Source organism: Ambystoma mexicanum, chromosome 4p (assembly GCF_040938575.1).
Source record: "Ambystoma mexicanum isolate Mex_15411 chromosome 4p, UKY_AmexF1_1, whole genome shotgun sequence".
Classification (NCBI taxonomy): Eukaryota; Metazoa; Chordata; class Amphibia; order Caudata; family Ambystomatidae; genus Ambystoma; species Ambystoma mexicanum.
This window is the reverse complement of record NC_090927.1, coordinates 66,149,900-66,174,667: the sequence shown is the minus strand read 5'-3', so window position 1 is coordinate 66,174,667 and position 24,768 is coordinate 66,149,900. Positions and strand designations below refer to the sequence as shown.

The 24,768-nt window shown below is 48.0% G+C and overlaps 1 protein-coding gene across 1 annotated transcript in view; it reads left to right on the top strand.

Moving 5' to 3' along the window:
* Positions 1-3,089: 3,089 nt before the first annotated feature.
* The window catches only part of LOC138452996 (WAP four-disulfide core domain protein 5-like), a 287,523-nt gene continuing 265,844 nt past the window's right edge, over positions 3,090-24,768 (top strand). Inside the window, exon 1 of the mRNA XM_069605401.1 lies at positions 3,090-3,380. Coding sequence (XP_069461502.1) covers positions 3,293-3,380 — 88 coding nt within the window. The 5' untranslated portion in view covers positions 3,090-3,292. The remainder of the gene's footprint in view (positions 3,381-24,768) is intronic.

Here is a 24,768-nt window from a genome sequence, read left to right as displayed (position 1 = left end):
AAGTGAGGGACAGAGGCAGGTTAAAGGTCGAGGGAAGAATGTTAGCTTGTTGGAACATGTGAGCTACGTTGAGAGGGTACTCAGAGGCGAGGAGGTATAGTCTTTCAGCTTGATTTTGAACCAATTGGTATGGACTGTTTCACGGATGCCTGGGGGAAGAGAATTCCATGCAAGTGGAGCAAGAAGAGAGAAAGAGAGGGAGCGAGAGGAGGCACAGGGAGGGCAAGTTGCAATAAGAGTAATCGAGGAGGCAGAGCAGGGATTCCAAGAAGGCGTGTAAAGGTGGACAGAGCGGGATATTGGTTTATTTATTTATGCACTTATTAAGTGCACTAAACCCTTGGGCATCAAGGCACTGCTACAAGCAGGCAAGGTGGATATGAGAGCTTGTTTACATATGTGCTCGTCCAGATACACAAGGCAGACATGACAGGATATTTACAAATGCAATGCACCAGTGTATGAAGGAGCATGGTTAGGCTCATGCAGGAGGTACATTCATCAGAGAAAAGTCTTGAGATCTTTCCGGAACACTCGGTAGGATTGTTCAGCTGTAAGTGAAAGCGGTAGAGAGTTCCAGGAGGCAGTGACCGGGAAACAGGGGGGCATAAGAGGAGCAGGTGGGTCTGGTAGATTAAGATTTACAGAATTTCGGGGAGAGGTATCTTAGGCCCTTTTAGGAAGGTGGTTGAGAGTAATAGCTAATTGTAATTGTAATTGGTCATTTATAACACGCTTAATACTTAGAGGTTTCTAAGCGCGGATCCAGGATCGAACCTGTGTTGCTCAACATCATCTTGCTTCCAAGGCGAGCGCGTTGCCCCGGAGCTATCGTCCCGGAGGAACAAGCTAAGGATTTAAAGATGACGCGTTCGCGGATCGGTAGCCAGTTTACACGTTTTCTTATGTCTGAGACGTGCTCCCGCTTGGTGGTGATATGATGGTGCATTAGCATAGATAGATTTGTGAACAAGGAGAAGACATTTAAATCTGGCTCTGTTTTGCATCGAAAGCCATCCAGCCTGGTGATGGTAAGAGGAAGTAGGTGTGAAGTGAGGGAGTTTAAAGAGAGTCCTAGGTGAGAAGGTAATGATCAGGACAGAAAGGAGGCATAATGGTCCAGTTTAGAGAAAACAAGAGTGGTTAAGAGATGCTTGGCTGTGTTAAAATGAAGGAGGTGACTCATTTTCCTAATATTTAGGAGGTTGAGATGAGTCACCCTTGCAGTTATGGAGATGAAATTAGAGGAGGGTCAGAGATGATGCTGAGGTTTCCAGCTAAAGAGGAGTAGGGGAGAGTGTCAGGCGGGAACTGGATAGACAGCGGAGCAGTTAAGAGAGAGTATTTGACAGGGAAGAAAAACACCTCCGTTTCGGTAGAGTTTAACATCAGAGAGTGCAAAGCCATCCAATATTTAACGGCAAAGAGACAGTTGGAAATTTTGATAGAGAGATCAGAAGACAGTTTAGGAAAAGAGAAGAAGATTTGGATGTCTTCTGTGAAGAGTTGGTACGAGAAGGAGAAAAGTGCCTCAAGGCAGAGGTGTAGAGTGCCTAATCAATCAGTGGTTGGCCTTCATGATTTTGTCCCTGATGTTGTTGGGATAAGGTGATTTCTTCCCGATTGGTGTTCCCCAAGGAGTCTCTTGTGTGCTTTAGGTGGAGATTGGTCCAACTCAATATGGTCGCTGGAAGTGATATACCCGAACCAAGATGCACACCGGAAGTGATGTCACAGAATCAAGATGGACACAGGAAGTGATATCACGGAACCAAGATGGCCACAGGGAGAGATGTCACTAAATCAAGATGGCTGCAGGAAGAAATGTCACAGACAGGAAGTGACGTCATAAACCGGAAGTGATGTTGCACACTCTCGTCACCTGATCCCCTAATCAGTCAGTGGCTGGTCTCTCTAATTTGTCTTGGTGTTGCTGGGATGGCAATTTCTTCCTGATTGGTGTTCCCAGGGAGTGTTTTGTGGCCTTTTGCTGGAAATTGGGCTGACTCCGGATGGTGTCAGGAAATGATGTCTCGTGCTACTCCCCTACTTCTAACCTCTGATCCAGTAACTATCTCAAAAGTCCATTCCTCGCCCACTGCGATCCACCTCTCAGATCATTTCCATCTCCCCCCTCACACTCTCGACATTAAGAATGCTGCCAGGCTTTCAAATAAGCCACTTATGCACCACCTTCTAATCCTGCATAATGCCCCCTCATTCTCCAGGCTGATGATCTCCCCCCCAGGCCCCCACCCTCCCATTCCTATCATGGCACTGCCCACATCCAACTGTATATTGCCCTAAGTCTATTTACGTCTCTTCCTCAGCGGCCGGCTATCCATGCACGCTCACTTGCCGTATCGCCCCGTCTACTGTATGCATCCTATGAACATGTTTCTATTAGAAGCACACACTGTTCCTTCCAATGAAATACAATAAAATGTTGATGATACCGCTATGTTATTGTGAGTTCACTATTTGCTTATATTTATTTATGTTCCTTTGAAAAGCTCTTGTATCGGTGGGCCGCCACATATGTTACGTAATGTTGTGTTAAGGTACCTTGTACTCCCAACTAAACAAGATGAGGGAGATCTGGGCACAGAACAGGTGTTGATGACGGCTTTTTCTGAAGGTGTGGAGGACAGGTTCCTGCCAGAAGAAGCTGTGATTTGGAGGACCGTCGGGCACGGGCTAGGCAGAAGGGGTTGGCTGGGAGAACTTGAAGCATACAGTGTACGCTGATCTTGTACGCAAGGATTTCTGGGGCGGTGCCGCTTCGGCACTGGTTTCTTGTGTCAGCACCTGGGCATGTTGGTAATCCAGTAAGCCCTGCACATCAAGGGAACCAGCTTCAGCCTCCACTGAGTTGCTGCGGCAGACCCTTACATCGAAGACCACTTCGCACATCCGCGCAATTGCAGCCTTGATTTCCTGACATCTGATGTGGACAGAGTTTTCTCAGACGTGGTCGACGATTGGCCGCGAGACAAGGTTTCGGAATGTCCTGTACAGGAACAGCTGAATGTGCCAGCGACGCACTTCTAATGGATGTTATGAGGTGTTACTTTTGCTCCCGGACTTGAGAAGAAACAGGTTGCTTATGGACGGTTCTCGAGACACATAAATTTGGAAGGTGTTGGTGTACTCTACGTCGCTCTCGACGCTGGCCGGATTCCTAAAAGTCAGTGTGATTTCCTCCGCCCCCTTCTCCTGGCTCTAAAACTGTCATAGCTTATAAATGTGAATTATAGCCACCCGGTGATCCACACGCATCGCTGGCAGCACCATGAAGGGGGCACGGATCATCTTCCTTCTGCTGGAGGCCCTCAGCGTCTACGCGGCAGAGATCAAGCCACCTTCAGCAACTCCGGAATGTGAGTATGGAACGGCAGAAGCGTATAAGAACTTGTGAGGAGTCACCATCCCTGCCCCGTGAATGGGAGAACAATGCCATGTGTTGTGTTCTGTAGAGTCAGCTGGGATACTTGCAGTGAGAGCAATGCCTTAAAGTCATCCTTTAGAGATCTTTTGGATGATGGCGTAGGCAGCCAAAGATCCAAATGTGCGCCTACATGAACAAATAGTTAAATAATGACGAGCAAGAAGCAGGCCTGTGGCCATGCAAGATTCCACCCACAGATACCTTAGGAAAACCCCACCACCAGTGCAGATTACCCATCATTCTCCACGAGAAACCTGTAGGGTATGGGAACCAATTTTCTGGATTATGAATGCTTTCCCTGCTTCTTCCACACATAACCCTGCACGCACAGGAGGATGGTTCAGGGGCAACGTTCTCGCTTTGGAAGCAAGGTTCACTCCCGGGTCCGCGCTTAGAAACCTCTGGGTATTAAGCGCTTTATAAATAACCAATCATATCATGACCCCACAGAATAATCTGTGTGCCCATAGATTTCCATTTGAAGAGCTTGGAGCCCCTTTACGCCAGACTGAGCCCTGTGGCTTGCCTCCTGTGGACCTCCACCACTCCCAGGCAGGCATCTGTCAGGGGATGAGCAGCCAGGGCTGCTGGGAGTTCCTGGGCATGGCAACAGAGACATGGACATGATTAGGATGGCTTGTGGGGAGCACGGATAATAGGATTGCCTGAAGGGTCTGGGGTTAAAAAGCGAGCTGGCGGCGAAGATAGCAGCGTTACAGCGCCTCGATGCCTCAGGGCTTAGTGTGCTTTATAAATGGAAAAATAAATGCATGAAAGATGAGAGAGTGAGAGAGAGAGAGAGAGAGAGAGAGAGAGAGAGAGAGAGAGAGAGAGCAGTCTAAGTGAAGAAGGGGGCTGCTTATGAATAGGTGCAGAGTGACCACGAAAGACTGCGCGAGAGGGAGAGAGAGGAGGTGCAGAGAACGGGCCAAGGGAGGGGATCTTCTGTACAGGACTTCTTGTTCCGGCGTGTTTAATTACACAGCTTTCATGTATATAGACTTCTTAAGTGCTAAGTACTTTCACCAGGAGCCCAGAGGCCCATCAAGATGTGAGTGTGTGTTTAAACCACAGCTCCACAGACGCATGTCATGCCCTTCCCCGCTGCTCACTGGACGCTCTAACTGTTAACCGTGCAAGCTATCGGCTCTTTTGCTTCATATTTCTATAATTCTGAGGTAGATTTGTTTTTTTAAAGGCAATGGGCCTCATTAGGAGTATGGTGTCAAATCCACGGAATTGCCCCCAAACTCGAGTACTGTAACCCCAACTCAGTCCTGTGGACTTACAGACTTTACACGGGAAATGCAGGTACTTTCTGAGTCCATGGAGGGGTTAATGTACCTGGAAAGATGGCGCTCCGCACTTCCGGGAGGTTGATAACCTAATTTTATTTGTTAAGTCTCGCAGCCGAAACACCCAGCACAACCAGCCTTTACCCTGATCTCCAATAGCCCTTGTTACTGAATAATAACATTCCTTTCTAGGTTGTTCTGGCCACGTTCCACAACAAGGTTCTATACTATACAGGAGGGAGCACATTACAACACAACCCAATTGGAAATATTTGACAACCCTGTGAGAAACCCTCTGCTGAGAACGAACAACGGCAATGCAACCTGTTCTATGCACAGGTGCCAATTCAGGGGCATTTATAAACATGCTTTATCTCAGTGCTCTACCGAAGTGGACGTATCCACTTGCATGACAGACTGGTCCTGTCCACGAGGGCAGTATTGTCCAAATTGCCAGGCAAATCTTCTCTGATCAAGAGTAGCGGCTGAAACCCTAGGCACATGTTTCTGCTTCGTTGGGCTTCTTCAGTGTGGTGTGCGTGAGATACAGTGTCTCCCTAAATATGGTGAGCAAGGAGTCCATCCAAATGTTGCAACATGTGTCAAACATACCAGAGCCCCTCTACTGAGAACACACAAGGTCAAATAATCTGTTCTATGCGATGGTGCCAGCTCCATAGGGTCTGCAACCATGTTTTAGATCGCCATGCCTTACCGGGGGAGAAATTTCCATTGGTATATCAGTTTTGTAGCTTTAAATATGCATTATGCTACTGGATGGAATTGTGATTGCAGAATGTGTTTGCCTCTGTAGGGTCGTGTTGGAATCAATTTACGTACGCACAATTCTCCTCCGCCAGACAATCCAGCACATGTATGTTTAATAAAGGCCACGCTATGAAAACAGGAAAACACAGCAGCTCTTGGCGAGTGGGGATTTTGGGGCACAATTTGTATTGTAATTTAACAAGTGACATGTTGCAGTCTCCCTCAAAGAAGCTTCCAAACACAGACAGATCGCAGAGAAAGCTAGCAGCATCATCAGGACGGTCACAGAGAAAGCTAGCAGCATCATCAGGGTGATTACAGAGAAAGCTAGCAGAATCATCAGGGTGGTCACAGAGAAAGCTAGCAGAATCATCAGGGTAGTTCCAGAGAAAGCTAGCAGCATCATCAGGGTGGTCGCAGAGAAAGCTAGCAGCATCATCAGGACGGTCACAGAGAAAACTAGCAGCATCATCAGGGTGGTTACAGAGAAAGCTAGCAGAATCATCAGGGTGGTCGCAGAGAAAGCTAGCAGCATCATCAGGGTGGCCGCAGAGAAAGCTAGCAGCATCATCAGGGTGGTTCCAGAGAAAGCTAGCAGCATCATCAGGGTGGTCGCAGAGAAAGCTAGCAGCATCATCAGGGTGGTTCCAGAGAAAGCTAGCAGCATCATCAGGGTGGTCACAGAGAAAGCTAGCAGCATCATGAGTGCAGTCCCATAGAAAGCTAGCAGCATCTTCAGGCTGGTCGCAGAGAAAGCTAGCAGCATCATCAGGACGGTCACAGAGAAAGCTAGCAGCATCATCAGGGTGGTTACAGAGAAAGCTAGCAGAATCATCAGGGTGGTCACAGAGAAAGCTAGCAGAATCATCAGAGTAGTTCCAGAGAAAGCTAGCAGCATCATCAGTGTGGTCCCAGAGAAAGCTAGAAGCATCATCAGGGTGGTCGCAGAGAAAGCTAGCAGCATCATCAGGGTGGTCGCCGAGAAAGCTAGCAGCATCATCAGAGTAGTTCCAGAGAAAGCTAGCAGCATCATCAGTGTGGTCCCAGAGAAAGCTAGAAGCATCATCAGGGTGGTCGCAGAGAAAGCTAGCAGCATCATCAGGGTGGTCGCCGAGAAAGCTAGCAGCATCATCAGGGTGGTTCCAGAGAAAGCTATCAGCATCATCAGGGTGGCCGCAGAGAAAGCTAGCAGCATCATCATAGTGGTTCCAGAGAAAGCTAGCAGCATCATCAGGGTGGTCGCAGAGAAAGCTAGCAGCATCATCAGGGTGGTTCCAGAGAAAGCTAGCAGCATCATCAGGGTGGTCACAGAGAAAGCTAGCAGCATCATGAGTGCAGTCCCATAGAAAGCTAGCAGCATCTTCAGGCTGGTCGCAGAGAAAGCTAGCAGCATCATCGGGGTGGTTCCAGAGAAAGCTAGCAACATCATCAGGGTGGTCACAGAGAAAGCTAGCAGCATCATCAGGGTGGTTCCAGAGAAAGCTAGCAGCATCATCAGGGTGGTCGCAGCGAAAGCTAGCAGCATCATGAGTGTGGTCCCGTAGAAATCTAGCAGCATAATGAGTGTGGTCACAGGGAAAGCTAGCAGCATCATCAGGGTGGTTGCAGAGAAAGCTAGCAGCATCATCAGGATGGTTCCAGAGAAAGCTAGCAGCATCATCAGGGTGGTCACAGAGAAAGCTAGCAGCATCATGAGTGTGGTTCCAGATAATGCTAGCAGCATCATCAGGGTGGTAACAGAGAAAGCTAGCAGCATCATGAGTGCAGTCTCATAGAAAGCTAGCAGCATCATCAGGGTGGTCGCAGAGAAAGTAGGCAGCATCATGAGGGTGGTTCCAGAGAAAGCTAGCAGCATCATCAGGGTGGTTGCAGAGAAAGCTAGCAGCATCATCGGGATGGTTCCAGAGAAAGCTAGCAGCATCATCAGGGTGGTCACAGAGAAAGCTAGCAGCATCATGAGTGCAGTCTCATAGAATGCTAGCAGCATGGTCAGGGTGGTCGCAGAGAAAGTAGGCAGCAGCAGTGAGTGCAGTCCCATAGAAAGCTAGCAGCATCATGAAGGTGGTCACATAGAAATCTAGCAGCATTATGAGTGTGGTCAGAGGGAAAGATAGCAGTATCATCAGGGTGGTTGCAGAGAAAGCTAGCATCATCATAAGGGTGGTCGCACAGAAAGCTAACCGCATCGTGAGTGCAGCCCCATAGAAAGCTAGCAGCATCATGAGGATGTTCTCATAGAAAGCTAGCAGCATCATAAGAGTGGTCACATAGAAAGCTAGCAGCATCATGAGTGTAGTTCCGTAGACAGCCAGCAGCATCATGAGTGTGGTCACAGGGAAATCTTGCAGCATTATGAGTCTGGTCAAAGAGAAAGCTAGCAGCATCATGAATCTGGTCAAAGAGAAAGCTAGCAGCATCATGAGTCTGGTCACAGAGAAAGCTAGCAGCATCGTGTGTGGGTGCATACAAAGCTTGCAGCATTGGGAGTGTGCTCACAGAGAAAGCTAGGAGAATCATGTGTGTGAATGCAGAGAAAGCTAGCAGCATCATGAGTGTGGTCACATAGAAAGCTAGCAACATCATGAGTGTGGTCACGTAGAAATCTATCAGCATCATGAGTGTGGTCACGGGGAAAGCTAGCAGCATCATCAGGGTGTTTGCAGAGAAAGCTAACAGCATCATTTGGGTGGTCTCAGAGAAAGCTAGCATCATAATCAGGGTGGTTGCAGAGAAAGCTTGAAGCATCATCAAGGTGGTCACAGAGAAAGCTATCAGCAGCATCAGGGTGGTCACAGAGAAGGCTAGCAGCATCATCAGGGTGGTCACGGGGAAAGCTAGCACAATCATCAGGGTGGTCACAGAGAAAGGTTGCAGCATCATGAGTACAGCCCCATAGAAAGCTAGCAGCATCATGACGGTGGTCCCAAAGAAAGCTAGCAGCATCATGAGGGTGGTCACATAGAAAGCTAGCAGCATCATGATTGCAGTCCCACAGAAAGCTAGCAGCATCATGAGGGTGGCCTCAGAGAAAGCTAGCAGCATCATGTGCGTGGATGCAGAGAAAGCTAGCGGCATCATCAGTGTGCACGCAGAGAAAGCTAGCGACATCATCAGGGTGGTTGCAGAGAAATCTAGCATCATTATCAGGGTGGTTGCAGAGAAAGCTAGCAGCATCATGAGTGCAGCCCCATAGAGAGATAGCAGAATCATGAGGGTGGTCCCATAGAAAGCTAACAGCATCATGAGTGCAGCCCCATAGCGAGATAGCAGAATCATGAGGGTGGTCCCATAGAAAGCTAGCAGCATCATAAGGGGAGTTGCAGAGAAATCTAGCATCATCATCAGGACGGTCGCAGAAAAAGCTAGCAGCATCATGAGTGCAGCCCCATAGAAAGTTAGAAGCATGAGGAGTGTGATCACAGAGAAAGCTAGCAGCATCATGAGTGCAGTCCCATAGACAGCCAGCAGTATCATTAGTGTGGTTGCATACAAAGCTAGCAGCATTGGGAGTGTGTTCACAGAGAAAGCTAGCAGCATCATGAGTGCAGTCCCATAGACAGCCAGCAGTATCATTAGTGTGGTTGCATACAAAGCTTGCAGCATCATGAGTGTGGGCACAGAGAAAGCTATCAGCATTATTAGAACTGACATTGAGGGAAGCTATCAAAGGGGAACTTGCATCTACACAGGATCTCCCTACCCTTAGCATCGAGGGCAGGGGCGCCAGCCAATCAGAGAGAACGCAGACTGCATTCTCTGGACATGTTGCAGTCTCCCACCTAGAAACTTCCAAGCACGGGGAAAGCTAGCTGCATCATGAGTGTGGTCACTGAGAAAGCTAGTAGCATCAAGAGTGTGGTCACAGGGAAAGCTAGCAGCATCGTGAGTCTGGTCACAGAAAGTTGGCAGCCTCGCGAGTGTGGTCACATAGAAAGCTAGCACCATCATGAGTCTGGTCACGTAGAAATCTAGCAGCATCATGAGTGTGTCACAGGGAAAGCTAGCAGCATCATGAGTGTGGTCACAGGGAAAGCTAGCAGCATCATGAGTGTGTCACAGGGAAAGCCAGCAGCATCATGAGTGTGCTCACAGGGAAAGCTAGCAGCATCATGAGTGTGGTCACTGAGAAAGCTAGTAGCATCAAGAGTGTGGTCACAGGGAAAGCTAGCAGCATTATGAGTCTGGTCAGAAAAAAAGCTAGCACCTTCATGAGTCTGGTCACGTAGAAATCTAGCAGCATCATGAGTGTGTCACGGGGAAAGCTAGCAGCATCATGAGTGTGGTCACAGGGAAAGCTAGCAGCATCATGAGTGTGGTCACAGGGAAAGCTAGCAGCATCATGAGTGTGGTCACTGAGAAAGCTAGTAGCATCAAGAGTGTGGTCACAGGGAAAGCTAGCAGCATCATGAGTGTGGTCACAGGGAAAGCTAGCAGCATCATGAGTGTGGGCACTGAGAAAGCTAGTAGCATCATGAGTGTGTCACAGGGAAAGCTAGCAGCATCATGAGTGTGGTCACAGGGAAAGCTAGCAGCATCATGAGTGTGGTCACTGAGAAAGCTAGTAGCATCAAGAGTGTGGTCACAGGGAAAGCTAGCAGCATTATGAGTCTGGTCAGAAAAAAGCTAGCACCATCATGAGTCTGGTCACGTAGAAATCTAGCAACATCATGAGTGTGTCACGGGGAAAGCTAGCAGCATCCTGAGTGTGGTCACTGAGAAAGCTAGTAGCATCAAGAGTGTGGTCACAGGGAAAGCTAGCAGCATCATGAGTATGGTCACAGAAAGTTGGCAGCCTCATGAGTGTGGTCACATAGAAAGCTAGCAGCACTACGAGTCTGGTCACAGAGAAAGCTAGCAGCATCATGAGTCTGGTCACAGAGAAAGCTAGCAGCATCATGAGTCTGGTCACAGAGAAAGCTATCAGCATCATGAGTCTGGTCACAGAGAAAGCTAGCAGCATCATGAGTGTGTCACAGGGAAAGCTAGCAGCATCATGAGTGTGTCACAGGGAAAGCTAGCAGCATCATGAGTGTGTCACAGGGAAAGCTAGCAGCATCATTATAACTGACATTGTGGGAAGCTATCAAAGGTGAACTTGCATCTACACAGGATCTCCCTTCCGTTAGCAACCAGCGCAGGGGGGCCAGTCAATCAGAGATCTCGGAACACAGGGTGTATTCTCTGGACATGTTGCAGTCTCCCACCTAGAAACTTCCAAGCACGGTGAAAGCTAACAGCATCATGAGTGTGGTCACAGAGAAAGCTTGCAGCATCATGAGTGTGGTCACAGAGAAAGCTTGCAGCATCATGAGTGTGGTCACATAGAAGGCTAGAAGCATCATGGATCTGGTCACAGGGAAAGCTAGCAGCATCACGAGTCTGGTCATATAGAAAGCTAGCAGCGTCATGAGTATGGTCACAGAGAAAGCAGCATCATAAGTGTGGTCACAGAGAAAGATAGCAGCATCATGAGCGTGGTCACATAGAAGGCTAGCAGCATCATGGATCTGGTCACAGGGAAAGCTAGCAGCATCATGAGTCTGGTCATATAGAAAGCTAGCAGCATCATGAGTCTGGTCACAGAAAAAGCTTGCAGCATCGTGAGCGTGGTCACAGAAATCTGGCAGCGTCACAAGTGTGGTCACTGAGAAAGCTAGTAGCATCAAGAGTGTGGTCACAGGGAAAGCTAGCACCATTATGAGTCTGGTCACAGAAAAAGCTAGCAGCATCGTGAGTGTGGTCACAGAGAAAGCTAGCAGCATCATGAGTATGGTCACAGAAAGTTGGCAGCCTCACGAGTGTAGTCACATAGAAAGCTAGCAGCATCGTGAGTCTGGTCACAGAAAAAGCTAGCAGCATCATGAGTGTGTCACAGGGAAAGCTAGCAGCATCATGAGTGTGTCACAGGGAAAGCTAGCAGCACTACGAGTCTGGTCACAGAAAAAGCTAGCAGCATCGTGAGTCTGGTCACAGAAAAAGCTAGCAGCATCATGAGTATGGTCACAGAGAAAGCTAGCAGCATCATGAGTCTGGTCACGTAGAAATCTAGCAGCATCATGAGTGTGTCACAGGGAAAGCTAGCAGCATCATGAGTGTGTCACAGGGAAAGCTAGCAGCATCATGAGTGTGTCACAGGGAAAGCTAGCAGCATCATGAGTGTGTCACAGGGAAATCTAGCAGCATCATGAGTGTGTCACAGGGAAAGGTATCAGGTTCTAAAAGGAAATGTAAGCCTATGGTCTGGGTAGTTGGCCCTGCTGTTTCGAGGGATCTTAGAGAGGAGACAATTTCCCTCATCCTGGAAGCCTTCCATCATTATCCCCATTTTCAAAGGGGGGGATAGACCTCTCGAGAGCCGTTGACCAGGTCAATAGGGGACGTCTTTGGGAGAAGCTGGAAAGTTGGGGGGATACCAAAACCTATGCTGGCCTCTCCACAAGGACACCACGGTGAGAGTCAGATTGGATGGTGCGGGACAATTATCGGAGCATGTGAGGGTGGAGAGGGGGTTAAGACAGGGGTGTATGGCGGCCCCCCTCCTCTTTAGCCTTTACTTAGTGGGCCTGGGAAAGGCGATGGATGCAGCAGAGTTGGCTAGACAGAAAGTTGACACATGTCCGATCAGATGGTTGGCTTACGCTGATGACATCGTCCTTGTGGACTACACATCGGTTGGGCTCCAGCGCCTGTTGAACTCATTGGAGACTTATGCAAAATAAAATGACCTGCTAATTAACCCGGGGAAGTCAAAAATAGTGGTCTTTAAGAAAGAAGGCAGACAGGTAGCCACATATAAGTGGATTCTGGGAGACCAAACCATTCCGGTAGTAGAAGTGGTCTACCTGGGGTTCACATTCTATGCATTCCCGAAGACGGGCCAAATTATTCTAGACTTCTGCGAGAAGATCCCCCAACTGACATCCCAAATGAGGAAACTACGGGTGAAATATTGCAAGTTCTCCATAATCCCTGTGATCACATTTTATGTAGCTAAAGGGATCCCAGTCATGTTAAGTGGCATAGAAGCTAAACCTCTGCCCTGGGAAATGAACTGGCCGAGATTGCAGCTTCACTCCCATTCCTTTTCCATTTGTTTTCCACCCTCATGGTGGTTTTGGATGTGTGCCATGTGTGTGTGCACCACAGTTTTTGCATCTTCTGTACATTATCACTTGACCCGGATGTTCCTAGGATTTACAGGTCTTTGCTCCGCTCTACCTCCCCCCTTGCACTTGGGGTGCTTCAAGGTGACGTCTTTACATACGGTGCCGTATAATACACGTGACATAAATCAATGGGTGTTTCATGACATGTCATGACCTGTGTAAGGTCAAAGACTAAGAGCGCCTTCAATGTAATGTGTGTATCCCGGGGTGGCATGACGGTCTGGCTTGCCGAGACAGGATTGGCATCTACACGTTAAGTCCCGCTGCACCCCTCATGTTCTCCAGACGCCCCCCGATTAGTTCCTATCCCATTTAAGGACCATTATAGCCTGCAGCCTTTTTGGCAGACTTAGGTGAAGTTATCATTTGTTTGAAATGTGCGCCTAAGAACGGACAAACAGTTCATAAAGATTTGAGGACACCTCATATGTAAGAAATCATATTTTAATGTTCACACATCACATCACACATGGATTCATGATCCAGGACATGTTAATACAGACTGTTTGCCATGTTAGGTACATTTCACTCAGTACATGTTGTTCAGTGTCATTTGAGTGGATGACACTTTCATTACCATTACAAGGAAAACAAACTCTTTTTGAGAGGTCCACCAAAATCTCAGTATTTAAACAGAGACTTGCAGAGCCTGTCGATCCTTTACTGGGAGCCCGGCTTTTGCCAAAGTTAGCTCACACACTGCGATGCCCACCAGAGCCCCACTACATACCCTCTTCCTCACTGACACTCCACTCGCATAGCACCATGCTCATTGGCCGGCCTGTTCCTGGAGCGGCAGCTAGTCGGCTGCCAAGTGAATCCAGGGGCAGCCAGCGACATAGAGGAAAGACTACCCTGCAGCACTGAAAACAATGGCTGTAAAGAAAGCTGCTCTCAATTCCACTGAAAGAGGAGCCCCCTGGATGCACCCCTGGTGTCTTCCAGGTTCCATCAGTGGAGGCCTACACCAACATCAATGTGTCTCGGGGGGATAGCTCAGGGGCAACGCGCAGGCCTTGGAAAAAAGACGACGTGGAGCAACACAGGTTCGATCCCCGGGTCCGTGCTTTGAGACCTCTGGGTATTAAGTGCGTTATAAATAACCAATTATTATATAATAATAAAAATCAAAACATTGAGCACAGTCTGGGATCATTACCATCATTTGTGGATTAATAACCAAGGGCTAGACAGACCTATTAAACAAGACCCACAGTCCTACTCAAGCTATTGGTAGCTCAGAAGTAGGAGGCCAGTACCAATGGACCTAAGTGCTAAATACTCCCAATTTGATTCCTCGGTGGAGTATTTACTAATCTGAAAGTAAAAAAGGCAGTCTGGGAGACTGACTGGATTGATACTATCGATTGCGATAGGAAGTGCCATTTATTCATGGGGATACCGTTAGATGTTAGACCCTATCACGCCTCATTACGAGTATGGTAGTAAGGCAACAACGGCGCCGGTATCGCTACCGGCATCGTTGTTACCATACCGCCATACTACGAGTTCTGCTCGTGGGTGCCCTAGCAGCCACCTGGTCTGACCTGGTGGCCGTACCGGCACCTGCGAGCAGAACATGATGGTCGCAACGGTATCGTTATGAACCGTACCGCTGCTACCATCCTCCCCATTCCCAATGAGCCCTTACCGGGTCCGCCGAGGTCGGAATGGCCTGGTGATTCCCCTTTCGTGGGTGCCGGAGCCGAGTTTGGGGGTAGCCATGCCGGTAAAACCAGCATGGATACCTCCAACCTCGTAATGAGGCCCATTGTCATATTATCTGAGGAAATGCCCGGCGTAATACTGGCGCTACCAGGGTTTGCACTTTCGCCTTAATTTGTTTCCTACTAAAGAACCTTTGGGAGCACATGCCGGCATATGCCGCAACTTAAGGTGTTGTAGATGCTGTAAAATGGGAAGTACGATTGAAACTATACAACATTGGACGGTTAATTACCCTGAACTGAGTGTTCAACGCCAGACTCATTTTTCTCATCTTTTAAAGGACTTTAAGGAGGTGCAGCCAGCATGGACATTTTTATGGACACGTTTTTTAAATGGTCGTTGGCTGCTATACGCTTCATAAAAGACGTCTTTGCGCTACCGGTAGGAATGTTAAGTAAGGATTAGACCCTCAGATGCGAACCCAGGGGAAGTTTATCATCAAGCCATTGAGCTATCCAAATGAATATGTGCACTGTTATTATTATGCATGTAACGTGAAGATAAGACGAAATGTGTAATGCGAAGGTTAAGTCGATGCTAAAGTGTTTTGACGTGTTTCTTTTTATTCTGATGTTTTAACGTTTGTATTACGTGAAAGGTTCCTTGTGAACTATAACACATTAATTAATCAAATTAAAAAAATACTCTCAATTTACTCTCATGGAACACGAGAGGTCACACTCACTTATTTTGACATCCCGACTTGGGGTCCACTTTACGCCAATGTAACTGTTTCCAGGAGATCTGGATGGCAGAGCACCCACCTTGGGGTGGATACACTGTGTGCTTCCCAAAAGGGTCTTTTGGGGTGTCGTTTTGGGGCTCTTAGTTTCCATGTTTAGAACAGACTGCGGGTTCCTTAATAGTAAGTCAGGGTTTGTTAGTAGTGGAATTTAGTTTTCAATCGGCTGGCATTAGTAGCCACTCTCCCCAACTTAGTTATAGACTGGGCGTGCCCTAATATCAGAGGACATGTGTAAGTCCTCTGTGATTGAATTCGGCCTGACCTAAAGAGGAGGATGAGGAGTTAAGTCATATGACTTCTACGGTTCTTCCCTTACTTTGTTAAAATATAGTAATGGTGCCAATGGCACAATGGACTTGGGAACCCGAGCCTGGTGAAGCTAAATGGTGCAACACTCGGGGATGATATGGTAGGTTATTTATAATGCGTTTAATACCCAGAGGTTTCTAAGCGCAGAACCGGGGATCGAACCTGTGCTGCTCCGTGTCGTCTTGCTTCCAAGGTGAGCACGTTGCCCCTGAACGATCCTCCCGAGACAAGGTCATCCAACTTGGCACAGAGACTCCCTTTCTTCAACGCTAGGTTATGTTTTTACTGATTCATTCTTATTTGAGAAGTGTACGAAAGCTACGACGTTCATCCATTGACTGTGTTTTTTTTAACGGGTTTTTTGCTGAAATTAGTTTTCTCAAAAAAACATTGAAAATTATAGGGGGTTGTGAGCCAGGGTATATAAGGGGTGGGAGGCAAGGAATAGTGTAAAATTAATAGAGACATGTATTTTGGGGGAACACCCCAAAATACAGGTTTTCATTTTCGATGAGTTTTTCAAAGAAAATAAATTTGGCAAAAAACCCATTGAATAAAACACTGTCAATGAATGAACATATAACTGTAATAAATTGACCATTGTGCAACATACTTGGAGTGATCGCGGCATGTTGCAGTGCTGCGTTGAATTCAAAGTACGGTCCCCTCCAGATGTCTATGAGCCAGATCGAGTTCCGAATGCATCGTTAAATAGAAGTTTGTGTAACGAGGACCAGGTTATTAAAGTGGACAGTGCTTTGGCTAATGATTTGGGCTACTCTTTTTATGGATGGAAGAAAACATCACTAATTAAGCAATATGACCCTTGCGGCGGGGGCATTACCGATTCAGGTAATGCCCCGGGGTCCAAAGTTATAGCAAAGGCCCTGTGGCATTACCTGAGTCGATAATGCCCCCGCCGCGAGGGTCATATTGCTTTTAGTACCCCGGCACGCAAGATATGCGTAACCGGGGTACAAAAAGCATTTTTTTCTGTCCTGAAACCTTTTGGGACAGAAAAAAAAAAGAAACTACAAAGAAAATGGCAGCCGGGAAAGGGAAAACTGAGTCCGTTTTCCCTTTCGATACAGCCATCGGGAGTAGACACGCTGGAAACAGAAGTGTTCCTTGCGCGTCCGCTCCCAAAAAAAAAAGAAGGTAAGTGGGTTTGGGAGGGAGGGAAGACAACCGGGGAGAAAAAAAAAACGTACCTGTGTCCCCGGCGATGGAAGCCTCCAGCCGTGTGGAGGTGCGGAGCGGGAGCCCTGCTCCGAGCCTCCCCACGGCTGGAGGCTGCCATCGTCTCCCACCGGGGACAATGGAGGCAGAAGGTAAGTGTGGTGGGGAGGACAGGGAGGAGGGAGGAAAGGTGAAAAAAAAAGCCGTAACTGAGTCCCCGGCGGGGGGGCGAAGGCAACCTCTCAGCCGTAGGGAGGCTCAGAGTGGGGATGTTTTAGTGGGAAAGGGGAGGGGAAAATCATGATTACAAAGACCCATAAGTATATTCATTCTAATTCTGGTTGCGAACAAAAGGGAAATGAGAGCGGAAATTAGGAATATTAAGGGAACAACAACCCCTGAAATAAAGATAAAGTCAAGCATAAAGAGAGTTAAGGAGAGCTTTAAAAACGGGGTCAGGTGGAACAGGGCCAGTTTACTGCAGGCTGATGCAGAAGCTATGCTGTTCTGCCGCCAATCAAATAATACGTTCATTTTCTGGTGAACTATAAACGCATTGAAGGTCGGGCTTCTCGTGGAATCCATCGCCAAGAGGCTTGCAGAGTCCGACTGTGAATCTCATACAGAGACTCTTTATTCTGAGACGGGATCCCCAATTTTGCAAATCAGAGGACTTGCCAACTTCTGCTCTTCCAATAACTCCAATCTTGAATATATTTGCTGTATCATCCTTAAGGCTACCAATTCTTGTTCACCTGGGCCTAATCAGATATTAAATAGGCTTTTTAAGGGAGACCCAAACAGCTGGGCCAAAATTTAGAAATTTCGATTCAATGACATTATGTTGAGCGGCAAATTCCCAACTTCCTGGCAAGCATCTTAAGCGGGGAATTCGATTGGATCCCAAGAATGATGGTCCAATCCTCATTGCAGATGCTGAAATGTTAGCAACCTTAGCACTACAGCGTCTGGAAGATTGGGCGATAAGGATCGGCAGGATTCAGAAAAGTGAAGTTGGGCTTAGGAAGGCCCATGGTACCAGCCTGAACGGCTTCATAATATAGTGCTGCCAAGATCTGGCATGGGGAACCACTAGGATGTGATCCATATGGCAGCAGTCAATTTATCATCTGTTTTCGACTCGCTGGATTGGAATCGCTTACGGCAGAAGCTGGAGAGTTGGGGCATTCCACTGGAACTGCTAAAATTGATCATGAGGCTGCATGATAGCTAAAATGTGGAGATGCGGCTGAACCAGGAGGGGGTTCTCTCCCAAAAAATACCCACTCTGAATGGACTTAGTCAGGAGTGCATATTACCCCCCTCCTTTTTTAATATGTATGTTTCCGATGTAGGAGACGATTCATATCTGGCAGCTTCTGTCCCGCGCCCCAGAATAGGGTTGTTGAGCATAAAGTGGTTAGCATATGCCGACGACTTTATTTTACTAGATTGAACCAGTATTGGTTTACAGAAACCTGTGACTGCTTAGTTATGCCTCAGTGAATTGTTTAAAAATGAATGCAAATGCAGAAAAAACTAAAATCACAAATTCTAAAAAAATCTGTAAATAAGAGGTTGACCATAAATAAGGTTGCATCAAAAACAGTGAAACATCCGGTCTATCTGGGTTATCCTATTAACGGTAATTGGGACAAATCCTATATCATTAATTATTACAAGCAAAAAACAGATGCCTAAGTTTCTCAAAGGAAATATATCAAAAGAAAAAACTTCACGTATATTCTGTCACCTACGTTTTTTGCGGGAAAGATCCTCCCGAAGCTCACATATGGGGTGGATCTCCAACCGGAATGGATTTGGATTTGTAGGGACCCTTGGAAAGCAGGACTTGAGGGAGGGTCTTAGGTATTCCTAATGCGATTCCCTCTGTTGCCATAGGTTTGAGTTACGAATTAAGTCCCTTGATGTAATTGGTCAGTGGAGAAAATTGTCACTACATCGCCCGTTTCTATGCCCTTCACTGAATACTTTCTATAAAGATTTGGGACGCCTAATTCAGAAGGAGGCCGCAACAGTGTTAAAAGGTTTTGTTGCAAGATGTGCTAAACTCTGGGCCAATTCTAAGGTCACCAAGGAGGATTTGATAACTGATCCGTGGGGGTTAAACGCATGCTGTATTCCACCGACTGGTGTGGAACGACATCCGGCCTTCATGGGTATGTTAGTCTGAAACATCTGGCCTGGGAACATAGGAACTTGGGGGAATTGGCCCCCTACCTTAAACTCCTTCCCTGGCCAAATGCCAGGGGGGCGTTTATTCGACTTAGGTGGAGTCTTCTTAGAACCGGCGAGGTGTTATTGAGATGTGGGGGGCTTATAGATTCTGTAAGGATAAGAGGTTTTGGAGAACCTTAAGCATCTCTTGGTGTTATGTCCATCTTGCGATATATGCACTTAAAAAAATGATCTGCACAAGGGGATACTATGGACTGTGAAGTGGTTTGGGCTAAGTGTCTAAGTTGTTCTCCAGTATCCAATGCAATTGCAGTAGCATATTTTTTAAATATATTAGTGATAGGGACAGAGGTAGGTTTGAGACACGACAGCGACAAACCTTTTGGTTTTGAACTTCCTGACAATTTCACTCGTTCTCTTTGAGGCTGGGAATCCCCCAACCCCCCTTCGCTTTAGGGATAGGGGTGTGTTTCCAACCTTTTATTAATAAGTTAAAGGTTACACCCAAAAACATGGCAACATTGTCTCCGAACCTTACTTCTGCAGCCTTATACTTCATCATCATGACAGCCAATCACAATGGATCTTGGACTGGATCCTAGTCCTCCTTCTCTATGTGCTCGGTCGAGACGTTGCTCTTCAACGGAAGACACATCCACAATCTCCGGGTCTGTCTTCCCCGCCTGGTTTTGGGTTTCTCCGACCAGCTCTGGCGCTTCAAAGATTCGGAGATGGAATCTTCTTTCCCTGTTCTCCACATCGTCAACCTTTCTTTCTAGCTCCTTGGTTTGCTTTTTTGTTTTGATCTCTGAGGCAGCTCCTTGTTGCGCTCGTCCAATTCTGCCACCAAATTCCATCTCCATAATGTCACCCATGAGCTGATTGTTTTCGACAGCCTCCAGTCTGTCTTCAAACGTTTCCATGTTTCCCTCCAGCTCTGCTTCTTTGGCCTTGATGTGCGTCTGCGTTGTTCTAATTTTGCCATTCCATTCATCGCTCTCTCACTGCCTGCCTGTCAATCAATGTTATCTCCTTTCTTTGTCGCTTTGTAGGCAACATTCATTATATGTTATTTATTTATTTAATTTGTAAAGCGCACATACAACCCGGAGGCATTGAGGTGCTGTTGCACATAGAAAGTCAGGTACAGGTATGGGGAGCACAATTAGTCAAACAGTAGGGCATAGATGGAAGGTTAGAGAGATATAGCGCTTAACATCGTCTGGAGGCATAATAGCGCTAAGGGCAGGAACAGACAACACATACCTAAAAAAACGCATCAGGGAGGGACAGAAAAGGTACTACAGAAATTAGGAGAACAGTGTTGGTTTTAGCCTTCACTTAAAAATCTCACGCAAGGCACATGCCCTCAGGTAACGTGGTAATGCATTCCGCATTTTAGGCGGGGCTTGTGGGAAGGATCCCTGCGCTACAGCAAGCAAGTTTAGTAGGAGGATCTCTAAGAGACATGCATTAGTCGCACCTTAGAGTTGGAAGCCAGAACATACATTTGGCAAGGTATGTTGGGCCTTGGCCAGGTATGTTGGGCCTTGGCCAGGTATGTTGGGCCTTGGCCATGCAGGCATTTGTGTGTGATCGGTAGAACTGCTTCGCCGTCCTTAGGCCTCTCTTTCCTTGGCATAAATACCTCCTCTGTTTGTTCTGGTTCCCACGTTTTACCAGGTATACATCGCACTTTAAGTCGCACTGCTTACAATCTACTGGACTCAGCCCTTGACTTTGCTGCCGACCCCTTGTGAAATCTCCCTCAGGGGGGGTGGCTCCTCTGGCCCCTGTGTTTCCCGGGTATCCATTAGATTAAACCCTGGCGCTTTTATCTGAGCACCGTTTACTCGTAGCCTATCGTTTGCATCCATGCTCTTCACTCGGGCGTTATTCTGTGTACAGTGCCCAGAGGCAGTCCATTTGGCCAGATCACCTGCGGGACGGAATGGGGATACGGGATACTCTCTGGCTTTTGACCCGGAACCCCCTTGCTCTGCACCTCCCTTGGATCCGCGTTCCTGTGCTTCCTCCATGTGCCTCTGGCCTGTATTTTGGTGAAAGGTACTTTGGCCCCACCTCGCTCCGTTACGTGTCCGCTGCGTGCAGGCCTGACAGCTTCCGGCTACTGTGCAGCTCTTGGGCTGCACTTCCTCTGCATGGAAGGACCTGGAACGTTGAACCCGCGTAGCGCCAGTCTCTCGGGTCTTCAGCTCCCCACTCACCTCCTGTTCATGTGAAAATCATTCATCGCGCTCGGTCTCACCCCAGCAATGGAGCGGTGGCAACCTCCTTTGCCCGCTGGTACTTTCCCCACTTCCGCCCTCTCTTCCTACTCTTCAGCTGTGCCATCTTTGTTCGGGGCCATGGATTTCCGGGTGCCCTACCCCGTTCCTGCACCACAATCTGCATACAGGTTGCGGCTCCCCTGCGTCTTTAAGAATGTGATTCTTCTACTTTATAATGTGGAGGAACGCTGCACATCGCGGGCTCCTTTATATATCGTGGGTTCGGGCACAGGGCGTTCCAAGCAGGTCGCCATTTTCCAGGTGTCTCCTGGTGGGCTCCCTAAAAATGATCACTTTAGTGACCAGCAAACACAAACTCCACACTTTGTGGTGGCAGCCTCCCCCCGGAGGAAGGGCCATAGCCCTGATCCAGATATTGAAGTATGCAGGAGACGGCATTATGCTGCAAAGCGCCCTGGAAACGCCTTAACACCGTTGAGCACCAGGTACATTGTGTTCCTGCCCCCTTGGTTCTTCTCTGAAGGCCCCTAGAGACAGTTACAACCTTTTGCCCCTTTTGTGTTCAAACCAAATAACCTTGAACAGTACGACTGAGTACTTTACCAACTACCCTCCTGTCAGTATCCAGAGTGAATCCCTTTCCTTCATGAAACTGTCTGTCCTCTGTGTTCCTTTAGAGTGTGGGTTCTAATTGTAGTGTGTTAGAACTGTCTGTTGTACTAATAATAATGTAGATATTTTTATACAAACTTGACTGGACAGTCCCTTTTATCATTGGGTAATAATTGTATTTTTGCTGTGTTGCAACTGACCAACGATCCACAACCTTGCAGAGATAAACCTGATGTTCCGTCCACGTTACCAAAATTGAATGAGGAGGTCTAATAATTTACTTGTATTTCAATGTGTTTGGATCCCTTCTGGTGTACTAGAGGTATGGGGTTGATTGATGGTTTAGAAACCGATATTCATCCCTGCACCACTGGTGCCCCGGAAGTTGATCCGTCACATTGGTGGCAAGCGGTCGGATTGGTTGGAACCTTGCGCACAGCTTGGTCACGCAACGATAAAAGTACTGTTGAAGGCAACGTTTAGTCACTACTATGTAATAGTAATAGTCATGGGGCTTGACATGGAGACTATAAAAGGCATGACCACAAATGTCCTGCGCGTTTTATGTCAATAGAGGGGACTTCCCCACAGCGCTAAGGTTAATAAACCTGAGTTGCTGACCAGCCATCAAACTTTGGTAGAAGTGAGGGTGGTTGTGGAGAAGACCCCAGGGGACGGACTAGGCTGTGTACTCGAGCTAACAAGACCTTCCGGTGGCGATAAATGACGAGGTCGACCGCATGAGCAGTGTTTCTCGCCTATCATCCCGCCGGGGGCAAGCGTGGTTTCTCCACACTCGAGAGTGCCAGTGAGGTCAGGGGCTAGTGCGGCATCCTGCAGGTCCCAGACCTAAGCACAGTCTCTAAGTGGCCCAGTAATTGTTCTGGCTGTTAATGAGGTAGCGGCTAGAAAGCTCCTGCTCGAGGAAAGGAGACTAGTGCTAGAGGAACAGAAAAAGCAGGACAAGGTCACCATAGATCTGCGCAAGCTGGCACTTGAAGAGCAGAAAGAGTCCAACAGTTCCGCCCCCAGCGAGAACAGCAGTAATGGCTCAAACCAGCGTGCCCGGGATAAGCCACAACGGCACCTCCCCAAAGATTTAGTACAGGCTTACGAAGTGGGGAAGGATATTTTGGACAGTTTTAAAGCACTCGAGCTGGCATTCCAGCTGCAGGAGGTGGATGAGGTACTGTGGGGTGCAGCCCTGATGAGTCGCTTACCGACACCATGGACTGATGCAGTTCCTCAGTTAACTCCCGAGGAAAGGCCTGTTTATGAGAGCATGAAGGCAGACCTCCTCATGAAGTTCTGTAAAACCCCAGAACAGTATCTAAAGAGCTTCAGAGAGCTCGGAAAGAAAAGTGGGCAGACAATTGAAGCATTCACACACTTGTTGAAATATCTGAGCGGGTGGGGGACTGATAACAAAGTTGACACATTTAAAGGGATGTACAATTTGATTGCGTGTGAGCTAGTGCTGAAAAATTGTGAGGTTGACCTACACCAGCATCTAGTGGACAAGACTATCACAGATCCTAGGGAGCTTGCAAAGGCTGCCGACAGGCGAGCACACGCAAACCGGAAGAGAAATCGGTGGACAAAAAAGTAAGCAAGGATGGGAAGGACAAAGGTCCAACCCATACTATTCAAGGTCAGGTCACCAAAAGAGCAAAGGGAACCCCCCAAACTCTATTTCAGCCGTGCACACTGAAAAGAAGAGCGCAGGCACCCCTAACACTGGGACACCTGCGTTCTCACTACCCAAAGTTTGTTTCGTGTCTAAGGAGCTGGGCCATAAGAAAGGGGTTCCTGCTTGCAAGGGCTTACCCAAGCAAGCCCTAGTGAATGTTGGACTCATAGAGGAGGCCATCATTAGTGCAGGCCTCTCAGAAGAGGATTTCCACTAGGCAAGGGCGTGGCTGAATGTGGATTGGTTGCACTGAGTGGGAACGGTACTTGATCTCCAGAAGAGACCCCAGTTCCCAATAATACTCAACTCTATCTAGAACACATGTACATCAATGGACACAAAACTCCGGCGGTCTGAGACACCGCGGCTAGCGTCACCGCTGTCACCCGGCAGTGGGTACAGCCAGGCCAGTATATTGATGGGCCTGAGTTGTGCATTAGTGGATTTGATGGTAAGAGTAAGTGCCCCATAGTGATAGTAGAGTTCAGCTGGCGAGGTGCAACCACCCAGCGCCATGTATTGGTGAAAGACTACATTCATGTCCCATGTCTGTTGGGTAATGATCTTCCTGATCCTGAAATAGTCGCAGCGGCTACACAATCGAGGGCCAAAGAAAATGCCAGCTTGAACGCTCTGAAAGCCTTAGGGCCTGGAGTGCTTCCAGAGGGCTTGTTGGAAGGACCGGCTTGGCCGGTAGCCCCCAGTCCTGTTCCATAGATTACTGAGTCGCCTACTCATGCATGAGAGGGGCTAGTTGCCACGGGGGACCCTACTTTGGTACCAGGGGACGCTCTGACTTCAAAGTTGCTTGGCACAGCGCAGGAGCCTGAGGTGGAGGACCAGGTGGGCACAGATCTGAAGGGTCTGACCAAGCTGGATGCCCAGATCATATGCACTTCTACACAGCCCAGAATGTGTGTCCCTCTCTGGCGGGTCTGCGGAAGCAGGCGGAGTAGCAGGCTAAGGGCGAGGTCCCTGGACTGTGCAAAGTGCACTGGAAGGATGGGCTCCTGTACAGTGAGCCAAAGGATTCTGAGGACAAGGACACCAGAAGGTTGGTGGTTCCCCAATGCCACAGAAAGTTCCTTTTGGATTTGGCTCACCGAATTCCTTTAGGGGGTAACTTGGGACTGACTAAGACATCGAACCGGTTGTCTGCACACTTTTACTGGCCACAATTTGGCGTAAAGGAATTTGTTTGGTCCTCCCTGACTTGTGAAACTTCTGGCAAGTCAGGTGGTGCCACAAAAGTCCCATTTAAATCCACTACCCATGGTTGGGCGGCCTTTCGAGAGAATAGGCATGGATATTGTGGGTCATTTCGATCCTCAAAGCAGCTCAGGGAACCGATATATCTTAGTGGTGGTGGACCATGCC